General features: G+C 39.8%; 4 protein-coding genes and 1 non-coding gene across 7 annotated transcripts; 3 read left to right on the plus strand and 2 right to left on the minus strand.

Annotated features, from left to right (window-relative positions):
- Positions 1-95: 95 nt before the first annotated feature.
- Positions 96-3,287, minus strand: smpdl3b (sphingomyelin phosphodiesterase acid like 3B). The gene is made up of 8 exons (XM_085365380.1): positions 2,944-3,287; positions 2,648-2,864; positions 2,378-2,475; positions 2,126-2,269; positions 1,830-1,999; positions 1,483-1,663; positions 1,197-1,330; positions 96-834 (listed from the first exon to the last, which is right to left on the minus strand). Exons 1-8 carry the CDS (start codon positions 3,029-3,031, stop codon positions 472-474), a joined length of 1,395 nt encoding a protein of 464 aa, XP_085221506.1. The 5' UTR covers positions 3,032-3,287; the 3' UTR covers positions 96-471.
- Positions 2,785-10,331, plus strand: rpa2 (replication protein A2). Of its 2 annotated transcripts, none has more exons than XM_085365382.1 (9): positions 2,785-3,060; positions 4,493-4,587; positions 4,927-5,028; positions 5,377-5,490; positions 5,727-5,801; positions 7,068-7,184; positions 8,089-8,226; positions 8,542-8,636; positions 9,849-10,331. In XM_085365382.1, exons 1-9 carry the CDS (start codon positions 3,003-3,005, stop codon positions 9,934-9,936), a joined length of 882 nt encoding a protein of 293 aa, XP_085221508.1. In that variant the 5' UTR covers positions 2,785-3,002; the 3' UTR covers positions 9,937-10,331. The 2 variants fall into 2 exon arrangements, with proteins under 2 accessions (XP_085221508.1, XP_085221509.1); XM_085365383.1 differs by lacking the exon at positions 2,785-3,060 and adding an exon at positions 4,184-4,292.
- A 1,330-nt stretch (positions 10,332-11,661) lies between these two features.
- themis2 (thymocyte selection associated family member 2) lies at positions 11,662-16,515 on the minus strand. 2 transcript variants are annotated; one of them, XM_085365385.1, is made up of 6 exons: positions 16,401-16,515; positions 15,919-16,059; positions 15,417-15,842; positions 13,718-14,919; positions 13,343-13,457; positions 11,662-11,798 (listed from the first exon to the last, which is right to left on the minus strand). In XM_085365385.1, exons 1-6 carry the CDS (start codon positions 16,501-16,503, stop codon positions 11,662-11,664), a joined length of 2,124 nt encoding a protein of 707 aa, XP_085221511.1. In that variant the 5' UTR covers positions 16,504-16,515. The 2 variants fall into 2 exon arrangements, with proteins under 2 accessions (XP_085221511.1, XP_085221510.1); XM_085365384.1 differs by having other exon boundaries at positions 11,662-11,771; positions 16,401-16,503.
- A 1,239-nt stretch (positions 16,516-17,754) lies between these two features.
- ppp1r8b (protein phosphatase 1, regulatory subunit 8b) lies at positions 17,755-24,327 on the plus strand. Its single transcript, XM_085365386.1, has 7 exons — positions 17,755-17,812; positions 18,298-18,358; positions 18,654-18,807; positions 20,072-20,289; positions 22,040-22,184; positions 22,467-22,531; positions 22,770-24,327. Exons 1-7 carry the CDS (start codon positions 17,760-17,762, stop codon positions 23,121-23,123), a joined length of 1,050 nt encoding a protein of 349 aa, XP_085221512.1. The 5' UTR covers positions 17,755-17,759; the 3' UTR covers positions 23,124-24,327.
- LOC146622762 (small Cajal body-specific RNA 1) lies at positions 18,455-18,585 on the plus strand. Its single transcript, XR_014906591.1, has one exon.
- Positions 24,328-24,663: the final 336 nt, after the last annotated feature.

The following is a 24,663-nucleotide window of genomic DNA, read 5'->3' on the forward strand; positions in this document are numbered from 1 at the left end:
AGACAAAGGTTGCATTTTTCCATAGTTTAATTACACACTGGAGCATGACTCATTTCATTTATAGATGTAATATAACTGAAAGTATGAAAATGCATTATTATAGCGCTACATATTAAATAGTGACATTTAAAACAAATACTTCCTGCTTCTTGATGTCTCTCTTGAATTATAATTTAAAGAATGAAATTCATTACAAATGTTGACACCAGAAAGCTATTCTCAGATTCCTCTGCTAAAAGTGTGCAGTTTTTAAGGTGGAACGTCATACAGCCAGTCAGAAAGTCAGAGGGGGAGTTTGCATTGCTGAATGGGTCAGTGATACACGTGTGGACATGATTTTAATAATTTTGAAACAAAAGATTATTGCATATTTATAGATTCTGAGGGAGAAAGCTTATATGTTGGTTTAGGGAAACAATAAACCCATACTGAGTTCAGAGTTAGTTATAGTTCAAAATAGTATTGAATTAATTACTCATGGGCCACCACCAGACTTAAAGCCACGGAGATGAGTGGCAGGAGGCCACCATAGATGAAAACTGCCCCCTCCTTAACGAGGCAGTGTTCATACCTGTCAAAGTCTACCTCTCGTGCTGCGCACACGTGGTCAACACGACAGTCGCTGTCACAATCCCTCAGGTCATAGTTCACAGAGTTGAAATCATAGTACTTCTGCAGGTAGCGGGGGTCATCAGCTACACGCTTTAGAACCTCGTGCATGGAGGCTGGAGAGGCATCTGGTACTCTGAAACTCTCTGTGAGGCGATACTCTTTCTCCCAGCGTCCTGTGGCTACATTAGCATGAGTAAGGTTCAGGTAATAGGTCACCACATCCTGCATGAAAGAAAGCATGTGGTTTAAACACAGAAAGCGAACAATAGAAGCATTACAAGATATTTCTGAAGGTTTTACAATCTTTTAAAATACAAATATATATTCATATAAGTTGCATAAGAGCCTATTTTTAGGCTCTTGATTGCTACTTTTGACTGCCCCGTTGCCACAAGGAGCGTTTCACATGTTTGATTTGGCAGCGTTTTACACCGGATGGTCTTTCTGGAGCTACAATACAAGGGGATTTTTGTATCTGGCTGATAATGAACTAGCAACTGTTCACTTGCCAAGCAAATGTGTTAACCACTACACCCCTAGAGGAACATAAATGTCTAATGAAAATTGTAAAGGCCAAAACTTGCCTTGACTAGCAGTGTTTCTGTGTCATATTCAAAGACACGAATCCCAGGATTGTTCGCTCCATCCTTAACTCCAGGAAGTGTTGTTTCCCACGGTGTGACACCAGGGCTGAGGAACATGGTACTAATGGGAGAACCTGTAGAAATGGACAAGATATCAGCTCTGATAACAACAGTATTAGTGTGTGTTAATGTTAATGCTGGATATCGGAGACGCATTCCGGCTAAGTGATAAACAGGTAATACTAATACAAGGTGAAATGAGTACTATTACTGCAGTGTGGCTTACCCTCTGTGTTGTAGAACATATGGAAGCTATCAGTGTGATGATGGCCAAAGAACTGGCCTTTAATGACAGAATGATGCTTCTCAATTAAATCCAAATATCGCCGGTTGAACTTTGGTGTAAACCATGGTTTACTTCTTTTCTTCTCGAAGAAACCTGGAGGAACGTGGCCAATGATGTAAACCTGATAAACCAAACAATACAGAGTTAACTAAAATCCAATCAGGACCAAATCTCTTTTTTGGAGGGGCAATTGCTTATACAGGGATTGTATTCATTACAAACTCCATCTTTTACTGAGCTCTAGTCCCTAACATCCAAACATCCATGAACAAGATGAGATGCTTTGCCTTCTCTTTGTTGTTGGTTGCCTCTGTAAGAATCTGATCTGACCAACTAAACTGGTCCGCTGGGTCATCCATGTTCGTGGTCAGCTTGTTCTGATCATAGTAGAGATTGGTGTTAAGGACCAGCATCCTGAAACCAGTCTGATTCATGAGCTTTTCTGTGTAGTATCCACCTGTGCAAGAGGAACATCCCAGATAATGTGTGTTTAAATTTTTCCTGTGCATCATAAGCTGATGTATTCATTCATTGGAAAGTAATTGCACATATATTTGTAACTATTAGAGAAAGCCTTCTTCACCTTTTTTAAATGTTTCTTTTGACTTTGGATCCAACCAGCCTTGCCACATTTCTGCTATTCGGTCATACATAGAGCTTGGGGCTGCAGGAAGCTGACTCTTCGGGTGGTAATCATGGTTCCCCAGGGCTGAGTACACTTTAGTGTCTAAACAAGACAATAATGTATAAAAGACATTATTTATTAGAAGCAGCCAACGCTAAAACACTATCATATGTGTTGACCTTGCATGTTTCCGCCTGATTTTGTAATTACTTGGAAACACTTGATTTATGATGTCAGTGAGGTTGTTGATAATGTTGAGCACTGCGTCTTCTCCCAGATCTTTATTATCAACATGTGGAGTGTCATCACTGAGAAGTAACACAGCAGATTGTTTCAGGATTAATTGCAGTCAAACATGTCAATACCAAATACTAATCTGAAAATATCATGACTGTAAAGGCAAACAAGCATTTATTTCCCCAGATATAGTCTTAAGACTAGCACTGTCCTGCAATATTCATTAAAAAAAAAGTAACATACCCAGTCCATACGATGAAGTCCGGGTTTGGTAGAATACTCTTCATTGCATAAACAGAAGAGTTGATCAGGTGCCATGGCGAGTCACAAACATAGTCTCCAAATTTACCAGCATTGGCTGCAGGTCGTTTGCCACTGGATGCGCACACCAGTGCAGGATTGTTGTTGCTCAGTTTGTACGTTGGGTCCCAGTGGAGATCCGTGATGTGCCAAAAGTTCCCTGTGTAAGAACGATGCGTAATGGCATCCAGTAAGTTATCCCGAGATTAAGATATACACTTGATTTATCTGATGCTTACCCGAGAGCGCAAAAGCCTCTTTAAAAAGAAAGCAAGACAGAAGCAGCCTTACTGCCGACATGTCGAAGCCTTTGAGAGGAAGAAACATCCGACAAAAATCAAGACCTGGTTTAAAAGGTATGCCGTACGTCTATAAAGGCGAAATCATGATAAGATGACTGGTCATGACGCATCTGAGGCTTAAAGGTGTTTGGATCCCTATGTGCAGGGGATACTTCGCTATCAGTAATGATGCAAGACTACATTTTAGCCTGCATACAATTAAATAAATAAAAATAAGTATCAAAATAAATCTAAAGACAATAAAAAGCTTCGGCTGAAAAAAGCTCTATATATATATCCATATATCTGTGAAGCTATTTGAGAGTCGAATTCCTGCTTGTAGACTACGCCTAGACTATTTTTATGTGGACTAAATTTAAATTTAGTAGACCACCTTTTACAGTTACCTTATTTGGGCATGCGCTGTTTAAGAATCCAATAAATATACATACATTCATAGCAGGAGTATATAGACACAGTATATTAAAACACATCTACGTGCGAATGTTTTCGCTGTTACACTGTAATATTTCACTAAATACAAAAGGATTTTATTCATGGTGCCCTCGCGTGATACTCGTGTTTCCCCAAATCGACGCTGTTATAACTGTGGAGAATCTGTTTCTCAAGCTGATGATGCAAATAAAAAATGTTTTGCTTTGTTTTGGTTTTGTTATTATTTGTTTCGCTTATTTCTTTTTACAGTAAAGGGGCGTTTTTAATCATCGTTGGAAATTTTGCAATATCTGTCTGTTTTTGATAAACACAGCTATGGGTTTGCAAATGTTCTTTGGAAATGATTTATTATGGCAATTGCAAAGCCGCAAAACCGCGCGTGAGCACGTAGTGCTTCGGGAAGTTCATGAAAGCAACCTTAGGACTCTTTCAAAATCATTCCCTGATGTTTCTCTTTCAGGCAGACGTAACTCCCAGGCCATGGACAGCTTCATTAAGTAATATAGCAAATAATAATAATAATAATAATGATAATAATAATGTTAGTACATGTTAAACAGTGGTTTGGGACCAGAGTTTGTGCTTTTGCATTGGTCAGTCTTGGCGCTGGAAGGGGAACGATAGCCTGACAAGCAAAAATTAGGGCTGAATTACCTGACGTAGAAGATCTGCGTCATCATAGATTTCGCGGGAGTTCCACTGTGCGCCTGCGCTGTACATTGAAGGTTGCGCGCGGGATTAAACGAGGAAGAGGACCAGAGAAATACGTTTGGCTACATACATTACTGCACGTAACATTTTACGCCTTACTTTAATAAGTTAAACAAACAGCGGAAGCATGTGGAATCAGGGTGAGTTGTATTTCGACACCGTTGTGTTTATAAAGCAGCCATATGGACTCGGTGTCGCTGTGTTGTTTCGGTCCACGTTAGCTTGACTACAGACGTCTTTGTTATTGTGTGTTGAATGTGAGTGAAGGTGGGTCAAATGAAGATCATGTTTAATAAACGATTTCGGTGACACAGTTGTTTACCTCTTTATACATTTTCAGGAGGGTACAGTGAGTCCAGTATGGCTGGGGGCTACACTCAGTCTCCAGGAGGATTTGCATCACCTGCCTTATCCCAGGGGGGAGAGAAAAAGGGGGTCTGTACTTATATCTACACTTAAAAGTCGGAATAATTCACTAAAGACTTGACACAGACATAAATCTGTAAAAATTGTGCTGAAAACCAGCAACACCATACTTTTATTACTTTTATTATCTTACTTTTTTTCATTGATTGTACTTATTTGTATTTCCTTCTGATATCTGTACCTGAGCTGAGGTGACGCAAATATTTCCCCGTTGTGGGATCAATAAAGTCTTATCTTATACCTTCATTTGCCAAGTGAGATATCCCCTCTTTGTACACATGTTGACTTCTGTATAGTGATGGAAGCACAAATTGACAGGTCAACCCATTTGTGTTTGGGTCTTTGCAGAGAACACGTGCCAACCAAATAATCCCCTGCACAGTGTCTCAGCTAATGTCTGCTTCCCAAGCCGATGAGTCATTCAGAGTAGGAGATGTGGATGTTGCCCAGGTGAGCCAAACCATTCAGTTAGTTCACTAACCAGTTACTTTTTCATCTCTTAATAGCATTAGTTTGGTACTCTGTAATACAGGTTTTTTTTTTACTTCTGCAGTTGAACAACAGCAACTTTACACTCCCTTTTAAATACAAGTTACTTTTGTTTACAGAAATTATGTTGAATATCCATCTATGTTGATTGTACTTTTTTAAAAATCCTTTTAAATAAATAAACATCTATCTAACAGTCAGACCAAATGCAGAATTTTAAATCATTTTATGTTACAACATTTTGCAACATGGACGTAATAACTATTCTAATATTTCCAGATTTCATAATAATTGTGTTCTGTGTCATAGGTCACCATTGTGGGGGTCATCAGAAGCACAGATAAATCCATGACCAACATCCAGTACAAGGTTGATGACATGACAGGCGCTCCCATGGATGTGAAGCAATGGGTAGACACAGAGGTAAGTATCCACCATCACAGCTCTGCTGCAAGCTCAGTCTGTATTGAAACATGAGGTAATTATGTGTATATAAACTCCATTACATAGTGAGAAAGCTACTATACTATAATATCTGTTTAGCATTACATTTCTTTAAGTAGAAGGCCAAGAGGAAAGGGCAGTAGTAACACAAATCCTAAGGAAAATTAACTGGAATTGGATGAAAAGGATCAAGTATGTGCTTTTTATTTATACAGGACCAAAGTGTGGACAGCACTGTCCTTCCCCCAGGAACATATGTCAAAGTATCTGGAAATCTGCGCTCTTTTCAGGTGAGTTTAATATCTGCCACCTATGACCGCTTATTAGTTTAAAAGTGTGGTTGCTATCAAACCCCATCCACCGTCTACTACAGGGGTGTCCAACTCCAGGCCCCAGGATATGTCCTCCAGAGAGGACACATCCTGCAGGTTTTAGATGTGCCCTTGATCCAACACAGCTGATTTAAATGGTTAAATTGCCTCCTCAACATGTCTTGAAGTTCTCCAGAGGCCTGGTAATGAACTAATCATTTGATTCAGGTGTGTTGACCCAGGGTCATATCTAAAATCTGCAGGACACCGGCACTTGAGGCCCTGCTCTACTAGCTTACTTGGTGGTTGGTGTTGTGGCGTTCTTCAAAGTCAATCAGCTGCTTCCCGCAGCCAGACTGATTCCTGCCCCATTGTTAACTGCAGCTGGTGGAGTAATGGCTCATGTGCTGCTCCAGTGAGACCTAAAGAGCAGAACGAGACCTAACAGCCAGCTGGAGTTCCAACAACTGGATGAGACTCGCCAGCAGCTGATATTGCTGAGTTAGTTATTTATCAGTGAGGTTTATTGTAAAATTAAATTTAAAAAAAAGAAGAATATATTTGCGTGCGGATAACCACGCGCGCGCACACACACACACAAACAGACTGTGAATCAATTGGAAATGGTTCATTTAAAGTAAATGCTAACAACATTTGCACAGTACCCAGAATCAAGTAGGAACTTATGACTTGCATCATGATTTCATTGAAAGGCAACATGACAGTGTAAAATTTTCAAGCGGCTGTATGATTTCTCAATGCACAAACATTTTTGACAATGTCATATTTAATCTTGTTCACATTTAAACATTTATTAGAAAGAAGAAGAAAGTGTGTACATTATTGTACTTTATTGAGCCCCGTGGGGAAATTGCTCTCTGCATTTAACCCATTCACTCAGTGAAGCAGTGGGCAGCCATTGGGCGCCCGGGGAGCAGTGTGTAGGGACGGTACCTTGCTCAGGGGTACCTCAGGGTAGCTGTTAAGGGGAATCGAACCCCCGACCTTCCGATCATGGGGCAACCACTCTACCTACTGAGCTATCCCACACCTTTGTGTGTGTGTGTGAGACATGTGTCTAACATGTGTCTAAATTACACTTGAGCTCCACTTAAGAAGGCTTTTACACCTTTACCAACATAGATTTGTTTCATCATTTGAAATACTTGAAGTGGATGTTGCTCGCTTTAATTCCTCTCTGAATTCATGATGGCGTGTCTATTTTTTTGTGCCTTCCTTTCTTAGAACCACAGGTCTGTTGTGGCATTCAGCGTCAGGCCCCTGGAGGATATGAATGAAATCACCTCTCATATGTTAGAGGTTGTCCAAGCACACATGGCACTCAGCAAGCCTCAAACTATGGTGAGAAATCTTGTGCTTATACCTTCACAGCCTTTAATGGTGGCTAAACAAGTGAAAAAGGGAAGTTGAGATCGGTTCTATGAATACCACTTCTGTTAAAGATTGCTTAGTTTGTTTGCCAGATTGCTAAGAAACAGTACAGCGTTGTCACATCTTTTAGTTGTGTTTGTGCTAAGTGTGAGAGTGAGCTCCTACAGATAAATGGTCACAGACACACATGATTTCAGTGAATGGGTATAAATATCCAAGCCCAGTCAACACCTTATCTGACTTCTACAGCCTGGCTATTTTTTTTCTTTTTGTTTTATGTATTAAAACCATAATTCTAACAGCTTTGAGAGATGATTTTAAACACATTAGAGGTCGTACAGAATGATTGTTTTGTTTTAAATGGCTTAAAAAATGATTTGCAGTCAATATAGAAACACATTAGAAGTGAAACTGAGTAATGACATAATAAAAATTAAGCTTTCTAGATAACTATTGCTTCTGCAGCGCTGCAAATTTACTTTTTGTATCCTATGTTCCATAAAGGGCATAGTCTGCTTCAGTATACATGGCTTTAACGCTCATCAATCCCTCTAATACTCTGTAGACTGCCGGAACCCGTGAGGTCAAACTCAGACTGTTACTGCCACCAAATAGGCTTAACACTCACTTGTTTTAAGTGCTCTATATTTATTTATGAAATTGACCAACAGCCTGTTATAAATGGATTGGCTAATAATAGCCAGGGGTACCTTTCCGTTTGAGATGCATGGTTTTTTTTTTTTTTTTTTGATGAAGGCGGTCGTAATCACATTTTCAGTGTCATACTTTTACATATCTGTCTCTGAAGGTTGTTCTGTATCCTTTATCAAATCTATGTATAATGTTGAAAACGTGCAATTTCATTCTCTTTCAGTCGGCTGCCGGAGGAGGAATGAGCAGTAGTGCCATGCCCATGTCACGACCCACCATGGGAGGCATGGATGGGAATGCAGGAGGCTATGCAGGTGCCAACGACATGACCAACAATGGGTTAAGTGCAAACCAGAATCAGGTGAGCCTAAATAAATCAGACAGCGGTAACAAGAAATTCACAGTTCTTAACTATCATAGATAAGCTGTGGTGAGAAATGAAGGGGCACTGTATCTGAATGCTGAAAAGAACAGCTATTACACCCGTTTATTTATGTAAACCCAAACAGTGATCGTTGACTCTTACATCCTGTCTTCGACTTCTTTGTGTGAACTGCATCAAAGATTTGTTGTTTTATAAAAAACATTTTCAGAAAAAGAAGTCAGTAGACTGGAACATAGCTTCTTTTAGCAGTGTGTGTCAGCTTGCTTACCCTGTCGACTTTTCTCTCTCAAGGTGCTGTGTTTGATAAGAAGCTGTCCAGAACCGCAGGGTATTAGCATTCAAGAACTAAAGAAGAGACTCGGCAGCATGAGTATTGCTGTGATCAAGTAAGTTTTAAAGTGATAAAACAATATAAAATGTTACTTTTTGACTGTTGGAAAAGTAGAAAAGCTCTTACATACACTGAAACAGACCAAGAGGCAAACTAAGCTGCATCCACTTAAATGACGTTCAAATTATTATTTTACTTTTTACGTTGGGTTTGTACCGTCATAAAAAGGATGGTTTCAAAGAGAGAGAAGCTCACACAAAATTACAATATACATTTTTTCCAAATAGCAAAGAGATTTTGCAACAAAGTTTCACTACAAAATGAATTCCCACAATTTAAACTCTCAACCCTTTATCTGCAAAATGGACTTGGTCTGAACAACACAGTCACTGGAGGTACAACGCTGTTAAACAAACTGAAACCAAGAGAGAAGGCCTGTAGTGGCTAAAGTGTTCTTTTTTGTTGTTGTTTTTTACAAGTCAAGAGTTAACACATTATTTGTGATGGAGAGTTAACTTTAGATGTGTTCTAGCAAGCTGCTTTAATGCTCTAAAACATTAGAGCATTAAAGCATTCAGCTTTAAAGGACAAGCTGAATGCTTTAGTTTGACTTCTTGATAAAAGTACGGTAGCTTTATTAAGGGATGGTGAATGTCAAGATAACAAAGTTTCCTCCTTATCTTATTACGGATCAAGACCACATTGTCTTTGTCCTTCAAGACAATGTGGTCTTGAAGGACTTTGTTTGGGTCAGTTTATAAAAACTTTGCTCTCAGTTACTTTCTTTTGGTGCATCCCACTATGCAAAATTTGAGCAGGGACAGTACAACCTCAGTTTAAAAAATAATAATAATAATAGAAAAATGCAGTTACACCCTTTTGGTGTTAGCAGTACATACGTTATGCAAACTACAGGAAGTGTATGTCCAAGACTTTAGAATGACCCGAGTGAAACACCCACTGCATGCTAATTTGGTAGTTTTGCTTTGTTTTCTGAAACTGTACCAGAGTGAAAAAGATACAATAAAAGAAAAAAATCTAATATATAATTTTATATTAGATTTTATGCTTTTATTGTATTTTTTTAAAGAGATTTTCCTTTAGTGTACAGGAAATGATTTGTCTACTTGGTACTCAGTTCACAAATATTTTATTTCATGGTATTATTATTAATAATAATACCATGAAATTATTATGGTAACCCTTCGGATTTTTTTTAATTTGATTTTTAGCACTTCTAAAATGCTGTTTCCTTTTGCTTTAACAGACAAGCTGTGGAGTTCCTTAGCAACGAAGGTCATATCTTTTCCACCATCGACGAAGATCACTACAAATCAACTGACAGTGGTGACTAGACTAATTCATCTTGTTACCATCAGTGGGGTTACGTATTTGAAATAATTGGTACATCATTTATTACCGAAAGCTATCACATAAGTAACAACCTCCCTGAGTCTATAATGCCACAGAGCTGTGCGAAATGCTGCAAGTCTGTCGGCACTGTGGTCTATGTTTGTTGAAGAACACGTGGTTTACAAATGGTGAAACTCAAGGTTTACACATCCTGTATTCCTGATGTTGCTTCAGCCATTTCGCCCGAAAAAGTTTCTGTCACTCAGATTATTGTTGGCAGTTACTACTTTCTTTCTGTTTATGTATCTTTCTTCTTCTGTAAAACATCTTTCTTTCTTTCTTTTTAAAGATTTGGAACATAAGTAATCCAACTTTTTTTTTGTCTATGTAATTTAGTTTTGCCAAAATAAATTGATTATTCAAAATGTATTTTTGTTCTGTTGGTTCAGTTTATCAAGTTGTATAAGCCCCTTTTTCTGGTATAGGCGTGTGTGTAAATATATGATACATTAGTATACACACACGTGTATATATATCTATATATTATTCTGTGTCTATCAGGGTGGGGATTTTGTTTTTTTGCATTTTAGAAAAACTAACATGCGTAATTCACATTTGCTTTCACACATCTAGCTGTAAAACCACAAGCTGACTTTAACACTTATCTTAGAGTTTCACACACATTCTTATAGATAATATAAGATCTTATTTAAAGTTTTACAAAGTTGGAATAAACCACATAGGTCCAGTTTCATATAGAAATCATACTTTATGATAATGTCTAATAGAAAATTGAAATCAACCACACATTTACATGCAGTGGAAATAATCTTTCAAAGAAAAATGGCACAAAATGGATTGTCCATCGGTTAACAAAGATGCAAAACATACTTTCATTTTCAGTGAAAATGTTTCTACTCCTCCTTGGAGTTAATTTGCAAAAAAAAAAAAAAAAGGCAAATACATTTCTGTTCACAGATAAATAGTTTGATGTGGTTAGAGGGACGGCTTCTGCTACCGGTGCTGCAGCGTTACAATGTTGCGGTTTAGACAAATGCCTTCCATCAATGAGTGGGGTGAGCTATTTCTCTTTAGAGTTTGCATCTATGCAGTAGGAGTTTGACATACACATATGTTGTATACTTGTGCAACAGAATACAATCCATTGAAGCCAGTTTGAAGCTTATTAATATGCATTTTTGAGAGAAGTTATTGATTTAACACTGGTAATTTTAAAGGCTGTAATTTATGGTGTTATGTTCGACTGCATATTATCCTATAGTTTGTTGCTGTAACTATGCAAAAGAAGGCATTATATACAGTAACTAGCTACTTAGTACCTCACAATATAAATACGGACCTGTACACAAAGCTGAAAGACATAGCCTCAATTACTACATGGTTAAATCAACAATTTCTAAACAAGTTTGTGTACAATAAAAAGTGTTTGAACTACAAGAGTGGTATGTGTTCAAAGTTTGAATACACGATTACTGAAAACAGTGAAGTATAGTTCTGGGTATAAAGTTATGAGGTAAAAAGAAATTTTGCTGACCACGTGAGAAAACAGATGTGAAAACACCACCAAGTTTGTATTTATTCTGGGCTAAGCTGAATGATGTCATGTCAACCAACCCTGCACAGCACTTGTAGGATAGGGAACAGTTCAGTTCTCACTGCTCGAGCAGGATTTTTCTCTGTTGCAGAAGATGTAGAAGATATTTCCTTTAGTAGTACATAACATTTTCTTGTGCTTTCTTCATCATAACAGCCAAAGTGTCATCCACAGTTTCATAGTCATGGTCACTGTCCTCATTTTCATCGTCAGGCACACTCCCTGGTGGAAAGATTATTGTTAGTAATACTATATTTCACAATATTCTTATATTCATCCTAACTGTCATTTATCAAATGTGCCGCCGAATGTCTTCCTTTCAGAAAACATGCGATTTATGCACCACCAAACATTTATGCACCACCCATCACATACACCACCTATCACAGGTTTTCACTTCACTTCCTGATGCAGCCAATCGAAATGACTAAACACATTTCGCTTCTATAGGAAGAATGTCTCCTGAGATACTATTGGGTGATGGGTTGAATCTTATACAGGAACACACTTGGAATTAAGGCGTCATTGTGGATTTTGTTAAGTGACGAAGAGTAATAGTAAGTAAATAAAAGCATGAATATATTAGAAATGATGAAGTCTCCCAAAACCATAGACTTTCTCAATCTGCACATGCTGTTTACGGTCTGTGGTTATTGTGTAAGTTTGCGTCTATGGTTAATGGACGATAAACATGGTGTGATAAACACGGCTAAATTCTTATTATTTGCATTTAATGCATCTAATGCATTATTAATACATTAGGTAATTTGTATATTTACATATGCATATGCACATACTTTTAATTGAATATACTTACGTATGTGTTTTTTACATATAAATTACACATTACTGAGACAATAAGACATTGATATGTTTTTCATTACTATTCAGTTCATGTTCACTGTTTGGTTTTGTGTATTTGTAGACTACGTGGATACAAGTACTGGGTCACCTGCACATTACAGCTACAGGAGCTGCTCAGCCATGAAAACCCATGCCTTGAAGCTCCACGCACACAGTTTTTGTGCTGATGTTAATGCCAAAGGAGGTTTGGAACGCTGCAGTTACTGACGTTACAGATGTTTGGCAACTTTTACGCACTGTGCACCTCGGCACTTGGCAACCCCGCTCTGTAACTTTACACGGTCTGCTACTTCATGGCTGAGCTGTTGTGGTTCTAAGACGCTTCCACTTTTCAGCTATATGTTACAGCGGATGGTGGACTATCTATCTATTGACACGAGCTCTTTAGAACAAACCATCCTTTATCAGATGTTTGCAAAGGCAGACTGCATGGCAAGATGCTTGATTTTATACAGCTGCTGAAATGGGACTAAAACCCTTTGAATTCAAATATGAAAAATGTATTGACCAGTACTTTTGTGTATATAGTGCAGGTGAAGCTGATTTTTAACCCTTCTTCATATTCATTTACTTTAAGTTTAGTTCTGTGCGTTATGGCAGAAAAAATGTTACTCTATGTGCTTTTAGTGGTCTTGATGACTTTGTGAATTCTCTGTGGCTCTGTGAACAGTCACGCTCACATTTGTCTTAGAGATGTAGAGGGAAGCCAAAGTCTGCCAGTATTCTCAACTTTTTGGGGTCTTTATATAAACCCTACAGTATATAAACTCTTTCCCATGGTGAAAATGTCTCAAATTTAGAGGTTGTCCTGCAAACACTGCTTTAATATAAACATAGAGAATGCTTTACTAGTCCAGCAGCTGCACTATAAGTTTTGCAAGAGACAAATCGGTGGCTCTCTTAAAACATTATATCAGACAGAGCCCCACCTGTTTTAGCAGACTCCTTCATTTGTACATAAGTGTTTGGCAGAGCCTTGCCTATGGTTTGGTCAGCCGCTGAGAACTTTCGGGGCACAAGTGGTGGGGGCTCATCTTCATTAGCCTGCACAAAAGAGGAAACTTCTGTTTTATTACATGCATGGCGTATTTACCACAGGAAAAAAGTGGAAGCACCAATTTGTTATTTTTGCTTAGTTCCTTTCCTGAAAGTCACATTATGAGAATCTGTATATTAGTTTCACCGTAGTGGGGTTTCAAGAGAAACCTGACGTGACAAGAAAATCTAGACAACCTAAGCTGAGCTTTAGCCTTTATAATAATAGCTTTCGAAAATGTTATACAAGCATGAAAAGAGTCACTCACGGGAGGTGGTGGGGCGGGGGGCCTCTTTTTATTATTCAAAGTCAAGTCGCTGAACTGTTTGGTTGGAACGCTTTTGTCTCCTTGATGTTTGGATTTGTTTGCCTTCTTTGATTTCTTTGTTTTTTTGGGAGGTGCCGAAAATGACATGTTTCGCTTTGGTGGTCGAGGTGGCGGCTCCGCATCTGAGTTACCACGTTTGCGAAACTCATAAAAGAATGTGTCTGCAACTTCGGTAACTCTTTCCACTTGACACGTGGGGGGTTGATCTTTGGGCCATGGGAGGGGGTCTGTAGTAAAATAGACAGACATTGAGAGCCACTGCGTTGGGATCTCGAAACAGTACTCTGGCTTGTGTACAAAGCTTGCCTGAATGGTGGGTTCCAACATAGCTGCCTCTATTCTGAGACATGAGAACCCATAGAGGGGATCCTTCTCGAGTTCTGTATCACGGCCCACCACTTTAACATCCAGAGGCAAGCTAAACTCCTTCCCCAAGTCACTGAGTTTGTACTTCCTGTTGTCACTGAGTACTTCCACAAAGTGACCCTCCATGTAAAGAGGCATAATAATCTCTTCCTTTTCATCCTCCCTTTTCACCTGATCCTCATCATCATCATCATCATCATCGTCCGACTCTTGAAGGCGATAACACAAAAGAGCCTCTACCGACTGCTTCTGTCCTGCTTTGCCTTCACAGGGTAAAACCATCCTATCGCAGCGCACAACCTCAAGCTGTTCCCCCACACTGAGGGCAGGGAGTCCCTCCTCTTCCACTTCCTCACAGTTCCTTGTTACGCTGACCTTCAGACCTGGTGCGTGGATTGAAGCAACGTACAGCTCGTATACTGAATTAAACTCTCTTGGCCGTCTCCGGAAACGTCCACCATATTGCTGAGACACCAGGAAGTACTGCGGTGTTTTCCTGCTTTTCAAAGTGGATAATAAAATCATGGGCGAGGTTCCTTTTTTGTGAAAAATCAGGTGTTCATTCTTGCGAAGCTCCGGTAGCCAGCTGCACTTGAACAGGGAGCGCGTCTCTGGGTCTTCGATGATCTCCACCACTCCAGGGAATGATTTATTCGGCTCAGAGTGGACTTCACTCAGAGAAAGGGGTACAATAAAATGCACATCTTTACACAGCTCGGTGACATCGACCACATCCACTTCTAAGCTGGATGGAAACTTCACCACATTCTTCCTCACTGTAGACAAAAGAGAGGAAGGCAGTCATGCATATTAGGTATATTTAACTTTGGTATGAGTGCAGTACAGGTGAACTATGCTTTTTTTTGTTCTGAATTTAAATTATTGAGGTTACAAATATAAGCAATCATATAATCATAAGCAATCATAACAGTGCAACCTATAGATTAATTGCTTTTAATGATATGCTGATGTTTTTCAAGGTGGCATTAACTTTAACTGTTTTATAGCATGGTATGTACTATATGTCATTGGCTTCAAGTGTAAAATTTTAATATGCACAAATGTTGTTTATGTAGTGCATAAATGTGCACAGATGTAGAGGAACAATAAAATGTCATGAACCAAGTATTTCACAATTAAGGTGGAAGTTAAAGTGGAAGTTCACAAACTTTGCATTAACATAACACACGGTGGGGTTCACACACAAATAACAAATCCAGATCAACATTATGTTAAATAGTAGTTAAATAGTTAAAAAGTAGGTTATTCTTACAGTTCATGACGGCCTGGACATGGTATACTGGACTGAGCATAAGAGGCCGATCACACTTGGTAGCATTGACAAAGCGAAACCTTCGGCTACGCAGGGACGACGAGGACATGATCTCCCGCAGGGTAAAGCGCTCCTCACTCTCACACTCATAGAACTCCCCTCGGAAAGAAACAGGGATGCACACTTCAGCTGAGGCTTCTTGTTGTCCTCGAATAAGGCAGCGGACTTGATCCTCTTGATCTTTGTGCTTCTCAACAGAGAGCACAGTCAAAGCTGTCCCAGCTCCCAGTGCTAAATTGCCAATGGTCATCTTGGAGTGGCTGGAGAAAGTGAAGGGAAGAGAGGAGTCGAGGCCTACCGGCCTCATGCTGACCATCTCCTCTACCGTACTGTATGGCATCTCCTCTGGCATGACCCTGAACAAGCCTGAGAAGAAAAGAAAAGTCATTGTAGTTCTACAAAATAGATTTAACCATTCTTACAAGAATTTCTATAGACCAACCTGTGTGGCTGATAGGCAGCTCAAATGTTTCATTGTTTGCTACGTCTTGACAGGAAACTGATAGGAGCTCAATTTTAGTGACCTTTATTAGATCCCCAGTGGAAAAGCACACTTCACTCCCAGAAATTTCATATATAGAACCTGGAATGGAAAACAAGAAACTGAAGGAACAAAAATGATTATGATTTCTTAACTAGCACATGAACGCATACACTCTAATGGGAATTGTTTCCAGTTGCGAGCCATGAGCAATACAACAAATGCTCACTGTTCTTTTTATATATAATAACGTCTAATTTAGCGTTAAAAATGTACAAAATGTAAAAGGAATGTACACTAGATTGTAACTTTGAATTTATGAAAGACAGACACAACACAGAGAAGCGCACAGCAATGAAGTAATCTATAATCTCGTAAGTGCTGTCCTTCTGTATACGCCATCTCACTGAGGAAAAGTAATAATAATAATAATAAAAAACTACCTTGGAAATATACTCCAGAGCAAACTTGCAAAAGTTTTGGCAGACAGGTATCGTCCAATGACGCGATGAATTCCTGAAGTGGCAAAGCAGTGGCGCCTGCCATCACTGCTGCCTCTGAGTGTGTGCAACCAAAAATGAAGGCAGGCAGCAAATGACAAGCGCAGCACAAAACGGGGGTGCTTTCTCAGTTAAAAACCACAAAAGTGAATGAGGAAGTTACAGGATCTCTTTGCACAACTTGTGCATTCACATACGGGAACAAAGCAATCTGGCAAAGCCTCATTGCTGTGAAGATGGTGAATAAGTATCCAAAAGAATGTTTTATTAAATTTTGGGGGATTACAGCATAAAGCCTGCTATGAAGAATAAAAGAAAACATCCACACTCTAACTTTGAGCTTTTTATATGTCTTAATTTTTTGGGTGTGTGTGGGTGTGTGTGTGTAAGAGTGAAAGAGAGAGAGGGAGAGAAAGGGGGAGAGGATGACAGACTTTAAAAGGAGCAAATCGCAATTGCAATTTTGCAGTGTGAACGTGTTATATTTCTTTTTTCTTGTTTGATAGTCAAGCTGCTCTACTTAACGGTGTGGCCAAAATCAGTGTGAACACATTGCGCAAGGTTTAAATAAATACATGCACTATGATAACCTTTAAAAATGCAAAAGAGCAACTCTCAGAGCACAGATGCGAGGACACACTGATAGCTTTTCTTCACTAATATTTCAGGCTCTTTGTGATATTCGTTTTAGCCATGTGTCATCTTTCTCTCTCAGCACTTCCTGCTCTTAGTGCTTTTCTAAGCCTATGACACTTCTATCTGCAGCAAGGAGAGGCTAGATATCCTCCCACCTTGACATATCAAGGAAGGCAGGCAGTGGTTTTTAGCGTTTGACTCAACTCACAGTTTCCAAGAACCACAAAAAGCTCTAAAGATCAGTGCTTGACACAGAGTCCGCCCACACCAGCTATTAGTACCGTTGCCCCAAATAGATAGACCCACAGTCCTAGCTTCATTCAAACCACCAGCTGCTCACGAAACAAATATCAGTTATTTTATCTGATTTGACCTTTTAACAGTGTTAACTTAGAAATTTGGGGGATAGGGACCCCTGCTGGTTCTTGTGGTAACTCAAAGTTGGTGTTAGTTTAATCCCCCCCCCCCCCTCATGGGTTTAAACATTCTTAGAAAATTCATGTATTATTTTGTATTACCACTTATTTTAAGTAAAAGTCGGAGTAAATGAGAAAACGTAGTCTAATATTCTATTCAATGTTTGGCAGTACTACAGGACTACATTTCCCAGTAATCCGAAGTGACGTTTACCCAGCATGCAGCTCTGCTTTGAGAAGCTGAGGCAAGATGGCGACTAAAATAAGCAAAGACAGTCCCCCTCCTTTTGATTGTCCATCATGGTGAGAAAATGCACGTGCTAAAGTTGTAGCCGTTAGCTTGTTATGTGATATCAGGTGCAAATGAGCAGATTAGCATTCACTTAATTATCAATGTAACTTTCTACAGAGGAGAATAGCTGGTTTTCACAGTGGCTAATGTTAGCATCTGAGCAGGCTAACGCTGGTGTGTATCTACAAATGGCGTTGCCTCTTTTTTTCTTATTAAGACCCATCGTTTATGTGCAGTTTTAATTCTGATCATGAAAAGAAGAAACAAATCACATGTATACGCAGGATATAATTTAATAAGTTTTTCTGTATGTAAAAGTATCAATCTTGAACACGTTTCTATGAGTGCAGAGGTGAGTGAGTCGTTTCTATGAACAAATCCTTAACTGCAGCAAGGGGAGACAATGGAGTGTAGCCATTTATTTAGAATAATGATCCACTGTCCACGTATAACATTAACTTAGACAGTTTTAATGTTTAAAAATGTTTTCTCTTAGGGCAGGCAAACCGCCCCCTGGGCTCCACCTGGACGTGATGAAGGGGGACAAACTGATAGAGGTAACTGGAAGTTTGGAGATGTTACACTAGACCAACAATTTATAGTATTGCATACTTGTGAACTGCAAGAATAATGCTGGTAGTAGGGTTAATTGAATGCACCAGATACGAGCCTGACAGTCTGCTTTGGCTGCAGGGCTTCAAACGGTGCGACAGTAGAATCAGCCCTGAGTTTTAAGCTTTTCAGTGGAAGCAACACTGTGGAGTTATGGCTCAGAGGCACAGAAATGTTATTCAGCCTTCTTCACTGGCTTGTTTTCAAAGCCAAGTCACTAACTCGTGTCTCTCCTTCTAGAAACTGATCATAGATGAAAAGAAGTACTACCTATTTGGGAGGAACCCCGACTGGTGCGACTTCACCATTGACCATCAGTCGTGCTCTCGTGTTCACGCTGCACTAGTCTATCACAAACACCTGAAAAGGGTCTTCCTCATAGACCTCAACAGCAGTAAGACATGATCTTCAGTCATACTTGTACACTCTACGTTACTGTCTGAAAAAGCTAAGGGCTAAAAGGGAATAAAATTAATCTATTACGTGCAGCCAGTAGTGCTCATAATCGCTCGAATAATTTGTTGGATAGACAAAAATAATCCACAACAATATTCTAATTGTTTTGATAATCAGCTAGTTTTTAAAGCAATGATGCTAAGCATCAGGGTCAGATTGTAATTGGAAACCTTATTGTTTATTTAAGGTCCTGTTTTTGTAATAAATGTGTAATTCGGACTATATAAACAGACAGGAGACTGCAAGGTGGTGGTGAGGTGGTAGCTAAGCTGCACTGGATGGTCGTCTGTAGGATGACTTTGGAAATCTAGCAGAAGAGCAGAGTGATGGCAGAGCCAAAGATTCCATGGTGGAAGTTTATGGAGGAAGAATGCTGGCGTGGAATTTAGGGAGGAGTTGAGGAGACAGGCTCTGGGTCTTAGGGGAAATTTACCAGATGACTGGGAAAATACAGCTGAAGTGCTCAGGCAAAGCTGTTTGGTGCATCGTCTGGACAGAGCAAACAAGGAGACTTTGTCATGGAATAACACAGTACAAGAAAGTATTCAAATATTCAGTAGTCAGGGAGATGAAGGAATTAGACAGGATTACTGGTTGGCTAGGAATACAGCACACTAGGAGCGAGTGAGATGTAGGTAAGGCTGGAGACTAAGGATGGAGCAGATGACATATCAGTTGGCTATGGCAGTGAAAGGGAAAGAGTGGGTGGTGGCTGCTAAGGGGAGCACTCAAAAGAAGTAGTTGTCTTGTGTAGCAGTTATGCATTCTCTCTTTCTCGTTTGTTATAACCAGCTGCAAAAAATAAATAGAAACATGATATGCCAGCTGGCAACTGAGTTTTGGCAAGAAAGTGGCACGCATTGGACCTTTTTAAAAATATTAGCAAAAACGTATTAATGAAAATGATGTTATAGATGATAAAATTAAGAATGGACTAAAAATCACATTTATGAGAATAACTGGATATAAAGAAAAATTGCAGTTTGATCACACCAGACATTATGTGCTTAAACATGGCCTCTGTTAATGCAGAGGTCATTGTTATATTAGTATTTAATATTGCTGGGTCAGGCAAGTCAGAAAAGTTACCAAATATTGACAAAATGTATTGTTTGACTACCTTGAATTATTGTTGTTTCATTATTACATCAGGCTTAGCTACACACATCAGTCCTAAAACTGTGCTTGATGTCATCATTTAGCACACGGTACTTTCCTTGGACACATTCGGCTGGAGGCCCACAAGCCTCAGCAGGTTCCCATAGACTCTACAATATCTTTTGGGGCCTCAACACGGACTTACACCATCAGAGAGAAACCTCAAACCCAAGGCAGTGCTGGCACAGGGGACAGCAAGACAGGAGATGATGAGGAGCTGAAAGGACTGCTTGGGCTTCCAGAAGAAGAGACAGAACTGGAGGTACAGTTAGTTTATATTCTGAAAAATGAACTGCACGGGAAAGGAATATCATGGCTGATGTGAATACCTCTCAGGTCCACAGTATGTATTTTGGTGCACTAAAAAACACTAAATTAGGTCTGTTTAAATAGGCTAAGCTCTTCAATTTGTAACCCCTTCACTCATAATGCAAATGATACTGCGATACGTCTTCTGACTAGAAAACTCCACGTGTTATTTTTATAAGTTAAGCTGGGCTTACACTGTGCGATTTTTGGCCCATTTTGAGCCGATTGTTGAGTCGTGCGACCGTTTTGGTGATCGGCCCGAGTTTGGCCTTCATCGTGCATCGTGTAGTATACGTGGGGAACGAGAAGTGATTAACACCTCCCGACCAGCTCCCGATCATCAATCGCTTGGTCGGGAGGATTTCAAACAGGTTTGAAATCCTCACGACCGTCGTGAGGGTGTCACCGCAGCCGCTCACACTGCGCATGCGCAAACGCATAAATGTCGGTGAAAAAGACGGAGTAGCACGGCAGTGCAGCGTGTGATCTGGACACAAGGGATGGAGGCACAACTTGTAGAACTTTGGAAAGCTCATCCGAGCCTTTTCGATGTGGCCTCACAAAATTATCACGATATGACACTTTATAATTAGGGATGGGTACCGGTGTCCGGTGCCATGATGGCACCGGTTCTGACATAAACGGTAGTAACCAGACCGAAAAGCAGCGCACATTTCGGTGCTTTATTTCGGTGCTTTTTTTCCCTGAGCTGTGATACACTTTAGATTCTAGCCAATCATTTTACGTTTCCGAGGATAGTAGGCGGGGCCAGGTACGTACGTACGTTCTGTTAAAGCAGAGCTACAGATTAAAAATGCCCAAGGCGAAGCGGTTAAAAGTCTGGCTGTACTTCATAGCAAAATATGCAAACTCAGCAGCAACAAGTGCTTTAAGCTGATACTGTGATACTGTCAAAGGAGGTAACACCTCAAATCCGATGAAACACCTGGCGACGCATAGCGTTTTTTTTAAAAGCCCAGAAATGCGCCGTATTTGATAGCTTGCTGCGAGACCTCACACCGAGCACATCTACTGCGGGTGGGTTGCCTGTTATGCAACATCCCCCAAAAACACGAAGAGGAGAGTCCTGGCCCCTAGCCCTGCCAGTGTAGCAGAAATGATGACGGATGATGATGCAGCAGCAGCCGTTCTTCTCTGCGTGAGTAGGCTAACCACGTTATTACATTAATGCATGTAAGGTGAACTAGCAAACATCATCATAGCTACATGCTGCTGTCTTCTTGTTTGATGGCAGATACTCCCTTCACCCTGGCTAAAAAGGCTAAAATGACCAAAGAAAAAGTGGAAAACAGTTAAACATGAGAGGTTTAGGACAAAGTTTGTGTTTTTTCCATTGTTTAAGCACTGCTTCCAGCCAAGAGTGATACCATATATGCCCCATAGCTGCAGAAAAGGCTAACATTGTTATATTTTTACAAAAACCAGCTGAACATGAGAGGTTTTTGGACCAATTTTGTGTTCTCCATTCTTTAAGCACCGGTTTGAGCACCGTTTGAGCACCGGCACCGTTTCAAAAGTACCGATTTGGCACCGGTATCGGATAAAACCTAAACGATACCCATCCCTATTTATAATACTGTTTTTTTCTATCAAGTTTGTTCCGGTATATCGTGTTGTTATGTTGGGATATTTTGACATTCATGCAGCTATTTTGCTCATATGTAATGTTTTTAACCTGCCAGAACCTGACAGAGTTCAACACAGCTCACAACAAGCGCATCTCCCTCCTCACCATTGAGGAAGGCAACCTGGAAATCCAGAGGCCCAAGAGGAAACGAAAAAATTCCAGAGTTACCTTCAGTGAAGAAGATTCCATCATTAATCCAGGTACTCAAGTTAGTTACCCAAAAACTAGTGGATTGTTATTTTATTTACAGCATGTACATGAGAAGAAAATGAGCTTTGATGATTAGATTAGTTAAGATTAAGCCAAATAAACTAAATTTGGATACTTTTCATTCCAGGCTAGAAACGCATTAATTAATGTGGGTTTGCAGTGAGGTGGCTTATGGCTGATATGTCACTGATCACATATGTTGATTGTGAATTCTAATGAGAAGAAATGCCCCCAGCGCTAATGTATACCAACTGTTCTTTAAATCTTTACAGAGGATATAGACCCCTCTGTTGGGCGCTTCAGAAATATGGTGCAGACTGCTGTCATCCCTATAAAGGTGAGTTTTGATGTCAGATACATTTAGCTGACAGGATGGTTAAAGAAATGTAATTTTTAAGGTGATAAATGTGCATTTTTTGCAAAAATAAAAAGTTGTCCTGTGTAGCTCACTGGGTGGCCCCAGTATGCCCAGTGTAACACTACCATTTGCAGTGGTCTAGCTGTATGACTTGGAAAGGTAAACATGTATTAAGTGTATGAACTGTGAAGCTGATGCTCTGCTATCCCTGCTGTAGAAACGGAGATTAGAGGGCCAGAACACTTTGGGTTTTGATGACTTGACTTCAAAACGCATGCACGGCTACGGCTTTGGTGGTGGTCTCTATGGGGACTTGCCTCCCACCAGTCATGAGAACCAGCCGATAGGAGCTCCAGGAGGTGTTGCCATGCAGGGAGGGCTTCCTCTCCCTTTCCCTAACCCAGCACCAGAGGTAGACCTGGCCCCTGAGGCTCCACAGCCACCTGTCACTCTCAACCCCACACCTGTTACAGCTCCTTACCTACCGGAGACCCACAACGAGCCACGAAAAAAGAAGTATGCCAAAGAAACTTGGCCAGGCAAGAAACCCACCCCTTCACTACTCATCTAACCAGTTTCTCAAAGCTGCTGACTCTCAGGTTACCAGCAGAAACATCAGGGACTGTGACCTGGACGAGATGGAGCCATTCACTTCCATTTTTTTGTTGTTTTCTATTTTGTTTTTTTCTTTTAATTTGCCGTGTACTCGTTGTCATTACAAGAAGTCATCACACAAGTTCTGTTTTGGTCTGTCACAAGATGTGTCTGCATCTGTTAAACTGGTAGCTGATAAGTAGAAGCTTATTGATTGCAACGAAATTTAAAATACATTTACAGGACTTCACATCTGAGGCTCAAAGTGGCAGGTATGGTTATCTGAGTGATTCTTTACGAAGATATGGTGGGTCATCGAGTTATGTTTTTGACGAATTTGATGTAAGGTTGTATTTTTTCTACAATTTCAATATTTTTTTCACTTCTTTAGAATGTTGAAAATACTATTAAAGGAAAGCAAAACGTACTTTTCTATCAGATTTTACTGTGATGAGTCAGGGGGGCCAGAGATTGCAGCTATGAACTGAATTTCTGTCAAAACACAGGGCTGATTTTTATCATGAAAACATATAATACAAGTGTATTATTGACTGCAAGCTTTTCATTCCATATATTAGACCAGCATCATATGAACCAAAGTGTCCTGCATTTTTTCCAACAACCCACTAGGTGGTGGCTTGTGCATTTTCAGTGACACTGGCTACACAGTTACAGAAATCATCGTTATATATGTGGCATCACATGAAAGTGGAGCTTCAAGCTTCTAAACGTTCACATGTCGCTGATAAGCTATTTGCCCTGTCCAAACAGTATTCCGAACATATTTGTTCTTTGGCTTTTTCAAGTATATTACTTTTAAATGGTTTGTTGCCCACTTTTCCACCACAGGTGTACTCTCACACTTTTGTTCTGCTCGGCATTTAAGTGAACTTTTGCTAAGCACTAACAGAATACAGCTGAGTAGACACTAGCACAAGAACAAATACCAACTTGAAAGGCAAAATAAAAGGTTAGTAAAAAGAGAATTAGGATTTAAACTATTCTAAATGTCACGTAGCATGTTAGCATCTCTCACATGAAACAGTACAGTGCAGTTTATACAACGTATTACTGTTTTGAACAAACGGTTAAAAGTTCTCTGTGTCAAACATGTAATCAGCTGGCTGTAGCTGGTTAATAAAGACTGTGGCCATGATTAAGTCCACCATTAAATTGTGTTATATCTTATATAGTATAGTGGTTTGGATTTTTCTCTTTCAAATGTGGACAGAACAGCCGTAGTAGTAATTGAGAGGAGAGGGTAAGTGATTTGTAGCAAAGGTTCCTAGCTGGAATCGCAGATTAAATGCTGTGGTCTCAGTGCAACATGCATTCTGACCACAAGGCTGCCACATAACATTGTTGTTTCTTTTTGATGTGGTGCCTGGTCTGACATCGGCCAAAAAGTCAAGTCAAGTCGGCTTGAGGTTATTTCTGCATGAGGCAGCGACAGAAGATGCAATGCATTTTGGGAGTTTTCACAGGAAATTCAAGTGATCAGGTATTAGGATCTTAAA

The sequence above is a fragment of the Diplotaxodon limnothrissa genome, linkage group LG11 (assembly GCF_057381915.1).
Source record: "Diplotaxodon limnothrissa isolate DT_005_m linkage group LG11, D_limnothrissa_male_GT1.1, whole genome shotgun sequence".
Taxonomy (NCBI): Eukaryota; Metazoa; Chordata; class Actinopteri; order Cichliformes; family Cichlidae; genus Diplotaxodon; species Diplotaxodon limnothrissa.

Bases quoted from the DNA above. Each gene is read 5' to 3' on its own strand.
- rpa2 (XM_085365382.1), top strand. From the start codon at position 3,003: ATGTCGAAGCCTTTGAGAGGAAGAAACATCCGACAAAAATCAAGACCT. The intron at 5,802-7,067 runs GTGAGTTTAATA...TTCCTTTCTTAG, and splicing joins GAAATCTGCGCTCTTTTCAG to AACCACAGGTCTGTTGTGGC. The intron at 7,185-8,088 runs GTGAGAAATCTT...ATTCTCTTTCAG, and splicing joins TCAGCAAGCCTCAAACTATG to TCGGCTGCCGGAGGAGGAAT.
- smpdl3b (XM_085365380.1), bottom strand. From the start codon at position 3,031: ATGTTTCTTCCTCTCAAAGGCTTCGACATGTCGGCAGTAAGGCTGCTT. The intron at 2,270-2,377 runs GTAATTACAAAA...TGTCTTGTTTAG, and splicing joins CATAAATCAAGTGTTTCCAA to ACACTAAAGTGTACTCAGCC. The intron at 2,000-2,125 runs GTGAAGAAGGCT...CCTCTTGCACAG, and splicing joins AAAAGAAACATTTAAAAAAG to GTGGATACTACACAGAAAAG.
- themis2 (XM_085365385.1), bottom strand. From the start codon at position 16,503: ATGGCAGGCGCCACTGCTTTGCCACTTCAGGAATTCATCGCGTCATTG. The intron at 16,060-16,400 runs GTAGTTTTTTAT...TTTCCATTCCAG, and splicing joins CTCTGGAGTATATTTCCAAG to GTTCTATATATGAAATTTCT. The intron at 13,458-13,717 runs GTGAGTGACTCT...TCTTTTGTGCAG, and splicing joins CCCCCGCCCCACCACCTCCC to GCTAATGAAGATGAGCCCCC.
- ppp1r8b (XM_085365386.1), top strand. From the start codon at position 17,760: ATGGCGACTAAAATAAGCAAAGACAGTCCCCCTCCTTTTGATTGTCCA. The intron at 18,359-18,653 runs GTAACTGGAAGT...CTCTCCTTCTAG, and splicing joins AGGGGGACAAACTGATAGAG to AAACTGATCATAGATGAAAA. The intron at 20,290-22,039 runs GTACAGTTAGTT...TTAACCTGCCAG, and splicing joins AAGAAGAGACAGAACTGGAG to AACCTGACAGAGTTCAACAC.